Source organism: Micropterus salmoides, unplaced genomic scaffold, assembly GCF_014851395.1.
Source record: "Micropterus salmoides isolate LMB-PRFRI ecotype aquatic unplaced genomic scaffold, ASM1485139v1 Ms_hic_scaffold_19, whole genome shotgun sequence".
Classification (NCBI taxonomy): Eukaryota; Metazoa; Chordata; class Actinopteri; order Centrarchiformes; family Centrarchidae; genus Micropterus; species Micropterus salmoides.
Window position 1 is genome coordinate 19,954,451 of NW_024041039.1, and position 14,605 is coordinate 19,969,055.

A 14,605-nucleotide genomic window follows, 5' to 3' on the forward strand; every position below is an offset into this window, starting at 1 on the left:
TACAGAAGAGCAATAGAAAGCAATCTGACTGGAAACATCACAAACTGGCATGGGATGTGCACGGCCCAGGACCAGAGGGCTCTGCAGCAAGAGATTAAAACTGCACAGAAGATCATTGGTACCCATCTACCAATTTAACAATTTATTCATCAGTAGTGTTTGGAAGAACCATACACAGCTACAACAGCCTGGAACCTCCTCCTCATGCTGGTCACCAGCTTGGTCACACACTGCTGTGGGAAGGCATCCCTTTCTTCAACCAGCATTTGTTGCAAGTCAGCCATCGTGGTTGTGTTGGTCACTCTGGCATAAACAGCATGCCCAAGCTGATCCCACTAGGGTTCAATGGGGTTGAGGTCAGGATTGCTGGCAGGCTATTCCATCCTCCCCACTCCCAAACTCTGGAGGTAGTTGAAGGGAAATCACTGCAGGCCTCCTTGCAGCCCTATGAGACCCGAGATTGGCTGCGTGCAGTCTGTTCTGGATTGTCTGGGTAGAGAGCCGTCACCTTATCATCCTGCAAACCTTGACTACAAATCTGTAAAAGACTGCCGAAGACCGGTTCCGCAGTGCTGACAGAATGAGGAAACGGTCTTCTTGGGGGGCAGTCTTCTTAGGGGGTCTTATTGGGACGCCCACTTTGCAGTCTGTCCCTGTCTCCGTTACATGGAACTTGGCTTTCAGTATGTGGATGGTACTAGGGCTCACTCCAAAGAATGCTGCAACTTGGTTTTGTGGAAAACACTAGCTTGAAGTTGCCTTATCGCATGGGCCCTACACAGATCAGTCAAAGGTGGCATGCAGATTCTTGGAGCAGACACCAACTGACCACTGTAGCAGGGCCCATGCTCACCAGAAGCTCAAAACAAGAATCAATAGCAACAGCAAAGAAAAGCTGTTTGGCATTGTCAGAGAAGATTAGGCAAATTTTTCAGAAGGGAGTTACAAACTTAATTTCACTTTACAACATGTTGTAATGCGACAAATAGACCTACATTGTACCTTGTATCTTGTACCTTGTTATTAATTGTAAATGTTTTTGAACCATTATACACCACAAGGACAGAGGTTCTTTGTAGAGCCTTTTAACTCACCCTGTTAACTTTACTGTTTCGGTTTGCTATCATCACTTTCATAGTTGTTTCCGGCTAAAGTAGGCAGGTCTTTTCAGCAAAAAAGCTCTGAAAAACATACACAACCTGCTAAGCACCAAATGGCCAATAGACAAAGTTAAAATTAGAAAAGTTAGCATTTAGCGGCTAAAGGGCTTTTATCATGAGTTGGTACCAAACCAGAGCTAAAAGGAGAGTGAATACTGAATGTACTCAGGCTAGACTTATGGGGTATATGTAGCTTTGTCATCAGGGCTACTTGAATTACTTTCTTGTTCTTCCTTATTACTATTTTCTTTCATCTTTTGTTTTTTCCTATTGTTATCTTTGCTTTAATCTATTTAAATTTTACTCCTGTATTATTCACTCCTGGTGTGAACTTACGTACGTAATTGTCATTGTTACTGTGAGTGCGTTTGTTTTCAAAAATGTGACAACACCATGCGGCACTGTACTAACTTGTAATTTTTTTTACAGCCTATTTTTAACTAATTCAGTGTGTCAGCCCCAGGGCTACAGTTTCTCCAGCAAGTCACTGCTGTCAAAGTGTCACCCCAAGGCAAAGAGGACCAGCAGCATTTAACACACTAATGTCAGAGCTGGTTCCAACAGCCCATTAGTATTTACCATACATGATAACACAAGAGTTTATTCTTTAGCAGCATCATCAACAACAGTTTTAACTGGGCAATAGTTTCCTCACTGATGCTATTAACAAGACAGTTAATGGAAATTTTATCCGTTGGGAAAACTCTCTTCAAGTCAGTTGATGCTTTATATATATCTAGTATTTTTACATCATACGTTCTGTAGGAGTACAGCGAGCTCCCTCAGTGTCCTGTGGAGATGCTGAGGTTATTCAGAGTACAGTAGAAGGTATTTTAGGCGTGATCCATCTCTAGTGCGATTCTAAGCAGCCTGCAATAAGTGGGAGGCTCAGGGGGGTTTGGAGGGCGTTTAGAAGTTTGACACAGTTGTGCCAGATGACCCTCCTACGCCCCAACCACCACCAAGCTCCCTATTAACATCACCTTATACATGCATAATGCAGCTTTACGCTTCAGTCTCAGTGCAAAGCACAGAAACTGCTGGCTGCATTATTAAATGTGCTCCTTCAAGAGCACACTGTCAGCAATGTGCAAACAGGGAGGGAGACCAGGAGAGGCACTGGCACAGGAAGGACTTTCCTCACTAGAGAAAAGCCGTTTTATTTGAGTCACAGTCATTCTCTATGGATGAGGTGAATAATTCTGTCAACACAGTGCAGAGGCTGCCAAAACACTGTGAATTATTATCCAATTATGCTTTGTTTTCCAATGGAATTCCAGGATTTTCATGTGTTGGTCCTGCTGCTAAACTGGAAAGAAGAAGAGACAGGCCAACATGCAGGAGTTGGTTACATAAGAGATAGAGCTTTACACTGTTACTGTTGTTTTATCTTATTGACCCAGCTAGGAAAGCAACCCACACTGGCACTTATAGCATACAGGCAGGCACACAGGCTTCAGCGTGACCCTGATAGTTCAGCCCATACCAGCGTGTCAGATAAAGATTGCCATGGTGCAAGTGGAGATGGTGTTAAAACGGTCATACATGATAAAGCACTGGGAGAACTCATCCCCACAGCTGCAGAAGTGATATCCAGAGCGTTCAGCTGGACTGCACTATCTTAAGTGCACACAGGAATGGCGAATAGTGTCCCATAGACACGCCGGATGGAGGTTAGCCTTGAAAGAGGAGAGATAGGCCCTCCGTGGACCCCTTTGGAGAGAGAAGAGAGTGTGACTCATGGGTGGTAGCAGAAAGACAGGCAGGCAAGCTTCCTTCTGACCAGCAGAACTAGAGCAATTCAGTCCTCTAGGCACTTTAAACCCAACCAGCTGTCTGTCCCTGCTGTGGTAGGTGAATGGACGATGTGGGAAGCTGCCATTTACAGTGATTTCATCTTCTCCTGCCACTCAAGGGAAATTCCATGTCTCTCTGGTAGTGTTATTGCTGTCATTTTAAACATATCTCACATACCTCTATATCATCCGCACTGTAGGTGTGGAGTGAACTCCCTCTGTGTCCTGTCTCTAAATTATGCTAAACCCAACCAGCTGACAGTCACTATGTAATGGTGTGAGAGGTCAAAGTTGGCCTTGACTGTAATTTCTTCTTCTCTTGTCACTCAGGCTTTGTTGGATTTAACATCTATCCAATCTGAAGGAGTGACACAGGTGTGATAATATGTTAGTCACCCCACAGCTCCTGCTACATGAGCAACACTGTAATGATCATGCAAATGCAAATTCAAAGACCTGTTTTTCTGACATTCTGAAATATTGTGTTTTGTTAAGGCATTAAATGCCATCTTTTCTTTACATCTATTGTTTCCCCACCCTTTAGTCCTCCTCTCCTCAAATTTAGACGCATATTAATGGATAAAAATACCAAATGATGACACAAACTGTGCTGGGTATGAATAAATGAATGGGGGGGATATGATGTCTCAGAGGCCCAGATATTTCTCCAAAAATGGAATGCTTGAAATGAGCTTCAATTATTAATTAGCAAGACGCAGAAGAAAGGCTGAAAAATGTCTGGAGAGGGGAGAAAAAGAAAAGGTATTTAAAAAAATGACTAGCAGCTTGATGAGGTTGTATTTAGCAAGAGTAGTGCATTGAACTAAAGCATGCTAACATGCTCATAATGTCCATGTTATAATGTGCTAATGTTTAGGAGGTGGCATTTTAGTGTTTTAGCATGCTAACATTTGCTAGTTTTCAAGAAATAAATCAAGGTCATTTATTTGTCATTTTACAACACAGGCTTTCACAATGAAATGTCATTTGTAGCCCCTTCATGCTACTCATAAACACATTTGGTCAAAAATATTGGACAAAGAGAAATTTCACCTGATTTGCCTAAGTAAGCTAAGCTAAAAAGTGTGGATTAACAGTACGGAACAGTGCAGCTCAGGTAGAGCAGGTCACCCACTAATTACAGGAATGGTGGTTCCATCCCCAGCTCCTCCTATCCCCAAATGAACTGAACCCCAAAGGTCAGACCAGCACCTTCTGTGTGTACAGTGAGAGACAAGTTGTAAAGCGCTTTGGACAAAATTGCTGAAAAAATGCAGTCAAAATGTTAATCTAACAGAATTTGATGAGAATTTGACTTGTCTAGTTTATAATTTGAAGAAAATAATAAACTAGATAGGGAGGTGGAGAAGTATTGTCCAGCAGCACATCTAACACATGCTAAAAGGACAGATAAAAGTCCTCTATCAAAACCTGCCTTAGGACAACCCCAACAGGAGATATCTCCAAAGTTTTCATGAGTCATCCTTTGCCCATTACCATCTGTATAAACTTTCATGGCAATCCATCCTGGAGACATTTCAGTATGGAAGTGGTGGGCTGACCAACCCACAGACATGGCCATCTCAAGAGCCATGCCATTAGTTAAAAAGTGGATTTCCTGCGGTGAAGTGGATTTTCTGTGCTGATTTATCTTACAGTTAGAGCACCTCACTTTTGCATCCATTTACTAGCAGTATAGTGAGCTAGAAAATAACACACTTGCAATGGTCAACCAAACTGTACTCTCTGCTAACGGAGTGCTAAAATTTATACACACCCAAATGCCACCGGCACCTAGAACTTCCTTGCATGGATCATTACTTGGCTCATAAAACTCATCTAGATGAAAGTTTTGTGTCACTGTACCACACCTAGGTTACTATGGCAGGTGTCAGTTGACAACTTAAACACTTAATGACCTGAATAAAAGGAGGAAGGGGATGCAGCACTTAATGTTAGTCTTTCTGCAACAATTAATTGTGTGTGTCAAAAACAAGGAAGCCATTACAGCAATAGTCTCGGCCCCCAAGGGGGAAAGGGGTAGACTCATGCACAAGACTTGTTCACTATTAATAGTTTGTGAGCTTTACCCCATCAGAGCTGTAAAGTGGCCTCTCTCCTCAGCCTAATTGCATTCATAATGGTTTCTTTTTTGTGTGTGTCTCTTGGTGCCAGTTCTATTTATTTACCCCAAATACCCGTCTCCCAAGCATGCCAAACATAGCAAGGAAGAACAGGACACAACAACAGGAGCAGGGAGTGTGCATTAAAGCAATGGGAAGCTTGTGTGTGAGTTCCCGTGTGTGTGTGTGTGTGTGTGTGTGTGTGTGTGAGCTCTTACAGTATGTGTGCAACCTACTTCTGTTAGACCAAATTTTCTCCACAAGTTTTTGAGGCAATAAGACGTCCTGCAGTTATTGGATTGTTGTGCTTCACTTCCTCCTTTTCGTGGGAGGAGAGAGAGACAGAGCAAGATAGCACTGCAGCAACTACACTGCATGGACAGAGACAGCCTCCTCCCCTCCTGAGCACTCAGCCTCCCTAATGGCTAAATACATCACATTCACCTTTGTCTAACTGCCTACATGGTTTACTTAATATTTTTGCAACAGATATAGCAATATATGTAAGGGTATTTCAAGCCTTACCTTCTATACATTTCACAAAGGTGCTGCCCAAACTAAATATTTGTATCTCTTGACAAGGATTACACTAACTTTTGCTCCTTGCAGTAAGATACTGAGATCTTCCAGCTGACAGGGGCTCAGGCCTTTAACATGAAACTTCCAGTGTTTTCCCAAGCGGCTGAGCATATTGATGGCCATCTGCATCTCTGCAAGCAGCGTTTTCACACTGCGCCAGGCTACCCACCCAGAGAGTACAGAGGCCATCGGCGCCCTGCCTTCAAAGACCCAGCACCTCACTATCATTTAGCCTCTTCAGAAAGTGAGTGGTTGATTGAGATGAGATATAAGAATAAAAGAAATAGCAATTACGTTAAAGGTCAGGTACTACATTAGGACCATGTCCTAAGATAAATATTTGGTCTCACATTCTTATTTCTTTGTATGTGAAAAAACATTTTGCTTATCCAGCTTCATAGCATTCTTGGCTTTCTTCCCAAACGCTTCAAATCAAAAATCCCATTTTCAAAGCAGCAGGAAGGGCAGAAAAATCCTGTCACTCTTGGAATCATCTGTCTGTTGTCACTGCGTATGACTAAAACATGAAATGATGAATATTCCCTTAAGGCAGCATTCTGACAAGCAAAAACTAGCCTCTTAAATGCATTGCCTCCAGGCATGTGTAGCGTTACGTAATGAGGCTCCGCTGTGAAACCCATGAAGATACCCAGTATTACAAGCAACTACAGTATGTTTCTCTGCAGTGTGACAGCTTCTTAGAATACACGGAGGATAATGACAACAGTGAATAAACAACAAATGCGTCACCATGTAGAACATGCACACAAAACAGGCCCACATGCAGTACACAAATATTTTTGACACCTGTCATGAAATCCAATCTTCAGGGAGGGATGCCATGTGTCTCAAGATGGTCATAGTTCTGATTTGAATATTGATTACCATTCCTAGATTCCTGGCAGAGACCTTAAGAGACTAGAAATGCCCACTGCTACACTAACAGATTGAGTATTTACAGCACACAGGTGAATTATTGCTGGCAATGCACTTCCACTGCCAACTGCTGCCAACTGCTGACGTGTGACATTCACACAGCACACATTCCTAGTAGCATAATTATCAAGTAGAGAGATTCTGAGAACAAAGGATCCCCTGACAGTTTTTCCAGGTGAGCTGCAGACTAGATGTGTGTATTACAATGATGGAGGTTTACCGGAAATTCTTCAAGTTGTCACCAAGCCCTAAACTCCACAGTGACACGTAGTTAACAACACTCCTAAAAGAGAAATGGTAAAGCAGCCACTTTCAACAATTATTTCACATCCTGTCCCATCCATCCACTAATCTGTTTACCTCGCTATGTACCCAGACAATCATTAGGAGCCGGAAGAAACAACAGATTTGGGACAGGATCTGTCAACTCTGTCGCGCTTATGGCACACTTTTGTACTGTAACTAAGACAGCAGGCTTGGTAGAAGCAGTGGATCCCATGGTTTAAGTTTGAAGCTTTTTTTAATAGGGCTGTCACAGTACTGGCAGAGAAATAACAAGCTATTCGCCATTTGAGGAGGACCACATTGGCCGTTCTCAGTCGCAGCCCTTGAGAATCAGCTACTTCCTCCCAGCTGAACATCCACGTAATTAGCCACCAATACTGCTCATACTCTCCAATCAAACAGCAGCTATTGAAAGTGAGGCACCATGGGGACAAGGCAATTACCCTTGACACTAAAAGGACCTCTCACTGCTAAAACCCTCACTGATGGCACTGAGAGCTTATTAAAACACTGGAGAGCTGAAGTTTGCCAGACGAGTGATGGTACAGTGGTAGGGAGAGGGTCCTGAAATGAGAGAAGCACTGAAAGTGAGAGAGAGACAGAGCTAAGCTCGTTTCAAGATGGTTGAAAGAGAGGCTGACACCTGAGTTTGACAGTGAAACCAGTGTGTGGCATAGCCACTCTGATACAGACCAGTGGGCTGTCAGAAGCCTGTCTACGGGTCATTGCCTCTCATCGAATGTTTCTCCCTTCATATAGGCCAGATACTGTAAGACACACACAGAGTCTTACTTTTCTGTAGACAATCATGTTGGGGGAGTCCTCCTCAGGATCAGTGGTTCCCACGCCTGCCTGGTCTCTGGACCCCTCTGCCATTTTCACTCAGTCCTGCCGATGAAACAGATAAACCACATTAACGCTGCACCCAACATCCACTAAATGGTGGAAGAACACAAACTGACGATTTGATAAACATCAGCCAGCATTTCTATATGCCTTGGAACTAACATTCCTCCAGTCTTTATCATCGTGACATTCAGCTGACAAAATGTATGCTGCTGTCTCGGAAAGGAGATGCCTGCCACAGCAGGGACAGATAAAGTAGCTCAGGTAGACCGACGTAAGGTGAATATTAACTACGCTACAAAGTCAAGTCATGAGCATACAATAAGTACCGGGGGTACTTGTGAGGTACTTCTGAAGTCACCCCCAGGCTACATGAAAGATGGAGTTGCTCAACTAATTTGAAAAAAGAGAGATTATGATTTGAATAAAAAACAATTTGTATTTTGAATTAACTGTAACATGTCAATACTTGCAATTGAGTGTGAAAAGTTTACATGAGCAGAGAGGTAAACAGCAAAAGTAATGAATAAACAGTTGAAACAGTTAGTGTTAGCTAAAAGTAATATACAAATGAAATATAGTTAAAAGTCAGTATAAATGTTTAAAATAGCTCCTGAAAGTAATAAATACATGGCAAGTTGAATTACAGTAGCTACACTTAAACGGTTTAAATATATAGTAGGCCTAGCTAAAAGTAGTGTATTAACAGGTGAGATGCAGCTAAAAGTAATGGATGACTACAGAGCTAGTTGAAATAGACAGCTAAAAGTAATGAATAGGAGTTCAAACTACTAGCCTTAGCTAAAAGTAATGTATAAACATTTGATAGTTAATACCGAAATACAGCTAAAAGTCAGGAATAAATGTTTGATAGTTAATAGTTACCTAAAAGTAACAATACATAGCTAGCTAGCTAAACTAAGTAGTAGAAATAACTAAAAGTAAGGTATTAACAGGTGAGATACCAAAAGGTAATGTATAAATGGATGAAACTTCGTGGTAGTAGTCCAAATGCAAACTTGACAACATTATGGTTCAATTGTATTTATTTTTTTAAATATTGCAACAACATACATTTTTCTGTAATTGATATGCAAATAACATTAAAAAACAACTCAAATTAATATTTTAACATGTCGGGTGATGTCAATGAAGGAGCACTTAAGTTATCCAACAAAAAGGTTTAGAGCCCACTGCATACAGTCTTGATGGCAGTAATTATGTATACAGCACAGATGTGTGTCTACAACACATAGTCAATGTGGCTGTGGGGTTGATGAGTCATCTTTCTTTACAAAAAAACAACTGATGCTCATAATAAATGAAGCCTCACTGAGGTGATACTGATAGTTTTAACTGGTCAAAGGTAGCCACTGTGTTTGTTGTTGTTTTTATGCTAAGCACAAGTGTTGACTCCATTAGCTGCAATCATATGATTGTTACCTCCGATCTGCCTGCACTCCCCACATTAACCCCCCCTGAAGCTTCATACTTTGAGAGCTACTGTTAGAGGATTTATTTACAACCTCTACACAGTCCCCTTCACTTCTCCCTTTTCCCTCCCTCTCATTCTCTCAGGAGAATTAATTCTGCTTAACTAAGGATTTCCATAACCTACACTGACGACTGTGCTTCAACGAACCTCCTTAACCCCATCTATCACCATTTGCCATTGAAGACTCCCGTGTGTATTAAATGAGTTGAGCCATTTGTTAGTCCTTTCACTGTGTGGATGAAAGAGGGGTGAAGGGGGGACACATTCATAATTTTTGGTACTTATAAAGTGCGAGTGGATAAAGCTGCCAGGAAAAAGAAATCACACAGCTCACTGGGCCTCACTTTTCACTGTAACAGCTATTTGTGGTTGGAAAAGGACTCTGATGAGCTCTAGAGGGGGAGATAGCACAGAGGAAACAGACAGCATTTCATGTCAGGCACAATATGAAACCTTTATATATTAACTGAATTAGTGACACTGCATTTTGCCAAGGGCCAGCCACTGGCAAGGGATTTGAAGTAGCTGAATTATGTAATTGTAGCTGTGCAATGTTACAAGTTTGAACAACTGCAGATAATGACTCTGGTGGAGAGAGGTTGAAAGTGAAGTTGTTAAAATTCAGCGCTGGCTTACACGACAGTAGACATGCAAGATGGCTTTGTCACCATAGTTGAACACTTAAATCTGTTATACCACTGAACATGGCGATACGCATGAGTGAATAAGTAATCATCCGCTCTCGCCTTAGTGTTTGTTATTGCCACCAGAAGTGCGGAGTGCAGCACTCCCCATTGGCTAACACGCCTGTGCTCTTTTTAGAGTCTGAGCACATTAGACAGCTAATCTTTGCATCCGCCTCAAGGGCGGTATAGAAAGGCAGGCAATATGGATTGCATGGCACCTGCTTAAAGAAAACAATAGTGTGCCAATAGGTCCCCTGTGGACAAGAAGGTGTAATTCTAGAGAACACCTTCCTCCCAATCAAGCTGTTCAAGCATGCAACTCCACTGAGGGCCAGTCCAAGATGTTAATTGAAAGCTTGTGTCAAAGTGAAACGGATGGAATATGGACTCTGACAGTGGCTAACAGCCAGAGCACCACTGTGCATTCATCTCTTCACATGCGCAACCTCAAATCCAAGCACACAGCAAACACCATTTATGAGACAAACACTTAAAGGACATTGCACACACACACATATTCACAGGGCAGAGACCCCTGCAGTGGCTCGAATAAACAGGCCAACAGACGCCCAGTCAACTGAAACAAACTGAATAAACTGGAGCCCACACACAAACATGCACAAAACAAGCAGTGCTCTAGATATACCCAAAACCACAGTGTGACTGTGAGTCCCTGTTCAGTCTCAGCAGGCGAGCAGCCGAGTGCAATGCAACATCTGTGACACCTGACAGTTGCCATTACTGAAGCATTCATTACCTTAGAAACTAAAGAATGCCTGGTCCACTCTGCTCCCCCGGTTGGCTCCCCCTTAGCAACAAGCAGCAGGCAGGTTCATGGTATAATTGGCAGAGGGGGAGAGAAGGGGATGAAGAAGACTTGATGAAAGCAGTGAAGCAGCGAGAAAGAAAGAGAGAGAGAGAGAGACAAGCTGGCTGGTCACTGCAGTATTCCTCTATTCATCCTCCTCCTCTTCTTCTCTCTTCACCAGTCCTGCCTTGCCCCGGCAGTTCAGGAGATCCTCACATGTGTGCACCTCGTTCATCCCCCCTCTCCCTCTGTCTGCTTGTGCTCGAGCCAGAGCGAAAGAGTGAGTGTGTGTGAGAGAGAGAGAGAGAAAGGCAGGGAGATGCTTTTCAATAGAGAGGGGGCAGATCAAGTTGGAAAAGGGGGAGGGATGAAGGAATTAGAGAGAATATAAAGAGGAAAATAGAGTGAGGAGAAAGACAGAGAGAGGGTTTGTGTGCGTGTGTGTGCATGAGGCAGAGAGAGAGTGTGTGTGTGAGAGAGAGAGAGAAAGAGAGAGAGAGAGAGAGAGCAGTGGCTGCACAGGGAAGAGAAAAGGAGGACAGAGCCATGCACACTGCAGCAGCGCCCACTGATGCTGAAAATGAGAAACATTTCATTAGGACGATATTGAAATGCTAATATGAAAACAAGTTACTGTTACTGTGCACACACAGACGCCGGCTATAAATATATGTTCCAGACTCTTTGAGCAAGCAACCTCAAAGATAATGCTTTTCAAATCCCATTCAAAGCTCATGTGTGAGAGGCTATGATCCAAAGTTAGACACATTTCCACAACTTATATTTGTATTTCTGAAGCGTTGTCTTATCTCCTTGCATATAAATTCCAATTTTTGTGCTTGAGGGTGGCAAACACGCTTTCTGTTTCTGTCTCCAGCTACTCCACTCTTGCATGTTCTCCTCCTTCGCTCTCTCTTCAAGGAAACTCAGGAATCATTCAAGCTTAAATGGCAACCCGAACGAATGAACCTTTTCTTTTTTCTTTCTGCAATAAATGAGATCCCAAAAGCCCCCAAGCATGATACTCCAGAAATACATGGCATGGCCAATTTGTGAATGCATGCATGGAGAGTGAACACACACAGACACACACATACAGATGTTCGTGTTGACAGAACCAGTTCACCAGTTATCAAAGAGCTGTGTTGCTTTCTTTTCTTCACCAGTACGCGTTCATCTCTCTTTTAGCTGTGTGTTGTTATCCAAGCGAAGGTCCTGGCTCTGTAAAGCCCCGTCTTCATTGCTTTTTGGAAATATCTGAGGCGCTTCAAATTTCACACGCAGAAAAGGCCTTCAATGAGCAGGTTTTTATCATGCGAAAGCAGATGAAAAGCCTTATTATTAAAAGTAGCTCCAATGGGTTCAGGATTTTTCTTCAGGCGAAAGCAGATGAAAAGAAAATTTTAACTCAACTCAAAACTGCTGTTCTCAGTAAATGTGGTAACCAAGGGAAACAGAGGTCACACACCCATGTGAGTGGCGTGCGTCTTACAGTGTGGAACCATTTGCCGGCTCACAGTGCTTACCCCACACATTTGTTTTCTGCAGGTTAAGAGCAGCATAGCCCCCACCCCCCAACACACACATTATTAGAGCTCTGCTATCACAGCAATATAGCAGGATAGCCCCCCCCCCCCCCCCCCCCAGATTACAATAAACCACACACATGACCCACACTGCAGTGGCCTGCAATCAGCATATCTTCCTGTCCTATGACCATAATGCTGCAGCATTAAGGAATGCCATCATCAACAAGGTGACAGACAGGCAGGCAGACAGTCAGGCAGGAAGACAGACAGACAGGGACTTCTCTAATCTGCTTTAAGGGGGCCAGCCCTGCTATAATCTGCATTAATGCTAAATTATTGAACAGCCTGTCCATAGCCACACCACTACCAGAGAGCAACACTACTGGCCACACACACAGCACAAGAGATACAGCTTGCATGTAAAGTAATGGAAGAGGAGTCCTGTGAAGGCTATTTATTAACTGAAGAAATACATAGCCTACAGTGAGGATGTTGCATATAAACATGTGGAGATGCAGTAGAGACATTTATTGTTTAAAGAAACGATTTAAAGGGTAGGATCACAACTTTTCAGGACTGTCTTACAACACCATGCATGTGCCCATATGAATGTTGAGAGAGATACTGGTTGCTCTAATTGTTCCTTCTCTCCATACTAGCTGAGCTAGAGAGCCCTTGACTGATGCATTTGAATGCAGGAGATGCGGGACAGTCACAGTCCTTGTTCTACCCAAAGTGTGTTCTGAAGTTTAAAGCTAATGTGTGGCTTCAGCAGTCTAAGTTAATAATAAATCAAGTTATCTTTCAAAGATAGTCTTTTTAATATGAAATGCCCTTTTTTTTAGCCATGCTAGCAGCATGGCTTAGCAATGTCAGTCTGTCAGATGAAATATCTCAATAACTTTTGGATTGACTGCCATGAAATTTATTTATTAATTTTACAGATATTTCAGGCCCCTTGAAAAGCAATTCTTGTGACTTTAGTGATCCTCTTCTTCTTGTTTCATCTTGAGCAAACAGTCTACAGTTTAAACAGTTTAAACTAAACTAAGTTAGCAAGTTACCCATACACTGTAGCCCGAAGACCCGCCATGCCAAAGTACAGAGCTGCTGACATGTTATTTGTTACTACAGGCCTACCTCCACTGCAGGCCATCAGGGAAACAATGTGGAGACAGAAGAGGGAATTTTGTACTATAATGACTCTTTGGAAGACGTCCACTTGATTTATCTAACTCAAACTGCTGATGCCTCATTAGCTTCACCTTCACAAATGCAATTTTGTGCAGACTTAGGACTATGGATTTGTCCCCCATCTCTGCCATTGGAATCACATTAGAAAGGGATGTCTTCATGGTCACCAGTATGGTCAGGAGGAACAATTCTAGCTACCAATACCTCTATCAATGTACATCTAATTATCTAATTTTTAGCCATAACTCTGCAAGACATCACACTCCAGTAATTGCTTGGATCCATAATCGTAAATGTCTTCACCCTGGTGTTTCTCAGGTTATCCTCATCCATCAATCTGTCTGATTTAGACTTGTCTCTGTCAGGGCGACTGCCTTGTGTAATCATGCCAAAGTGGAAAGACAGCAGCGCTGTTAATCACAACACAACAGCAGGCAGCCACCTGCTGTCAGGCCACTGACAAGTATCCATTTACTCTTACAGCCTACTTCGAAGGCTCCTGTTTTTGTCCTGTTAAAACATACACAGGACGGTTTGGGGGAAATCTGTCTTTCTATCATTAGCAACAACCATAAAATGGTATATTAACGGTGGGTCTAAATCATGTTATATCTCCCACAAAACACCACGCCAACAAGACCACATTGTAAGACAAAGTGTAATTCAACAAAATATCTTTAATAGATATAAACATTTTTACACATCACAGCTCAATGGAAACAGAATCACATGCTGTCACACATGTTAAGAATGAAGGTGCAGGGGCAATCTGCTGTGCTAGGGGTCCGGGCTCATTCGTCTGATCCTGGCTTGTGGTCTTTGTCCAGTCTTATCCCCTGTTTATCTTTGATATTGGTCCTTTCACTCTCCACTATATCCTAGCCAATTAAGCAGAAATACATCAAAAATAATCTTAAAAAATAATGAAGGTGCAAATTCTGATGAATATCAAATTCTCCTTATATACAGTTGCACAGTATCTTAGTACAAAAGGAAACAGTTATGAGGCTTAAATAAGGACTTTGTCGGGTCATCTACTGACCAAATTCAGGTCAGGCTTACAAGCAGATGTTTATTTACAGAAAGCTCTGTAGCTTGAATTTCAGGATTTACACAATATCCTACTATGTAATCATATATTGAACAGTACCAATTTAATCTATTGAGA

The 14,605-nt window shown here is 42.4% G+C and overlaps 2 protein-coding genes across 3 annotated transcripts in view; both read right to left on the minus strand.

Annotated features, from left to right (window-relative positions):
* The window catches only part of LOC119910391 (regulator of G-protein signaling 6-like), a 48,095-nt gene extending 37,030 nt beyond the window's left edge, over positions 1-11,065 (minus strand). Inside the window, exons 1-2 of one of the 2 annotated variants that reach the window (XM_038728993.1) lie at positions 10,664-11,065; positions 7,672-7,767 (exon numbers count right to left, since the gene is read on the minus strand). In XM_038728993.1, coding sequence (XP_038584921.1) covers positions 7,672-7,755 — 84 coding nt within the window. In that variant the 5' untranslated portion in view covers positions 7,756-7,767; positions 10,664-11,065. The remainder of the gene's footprint in view (positions 1-7,671; positions 7,768-10,663) is intronic. The other variant, XM_038728994.1, reaches the window with a different exon arrangement.
* A 3,029-nt stretch (positions 11,066-14,094) lies between these two features.
* The window catches only part of LOC119910394 (signal-induced proliferation-associated 1-like protein 1), a 34,859-nt gene continuing 34,348 nt past the window's right edge, over positions 14,095-14,605 (minus strand). Inside the window, 1 exon segment of the mRNA XM_038728996.1 lies at positions 14,095-14,315. Within this exon segment, the coding sequence (XP_038584924.1) occupies positions 14,309-14,315 (7 nt within the window). The 3' untranslated portion in view covers positions 14,095-14,308.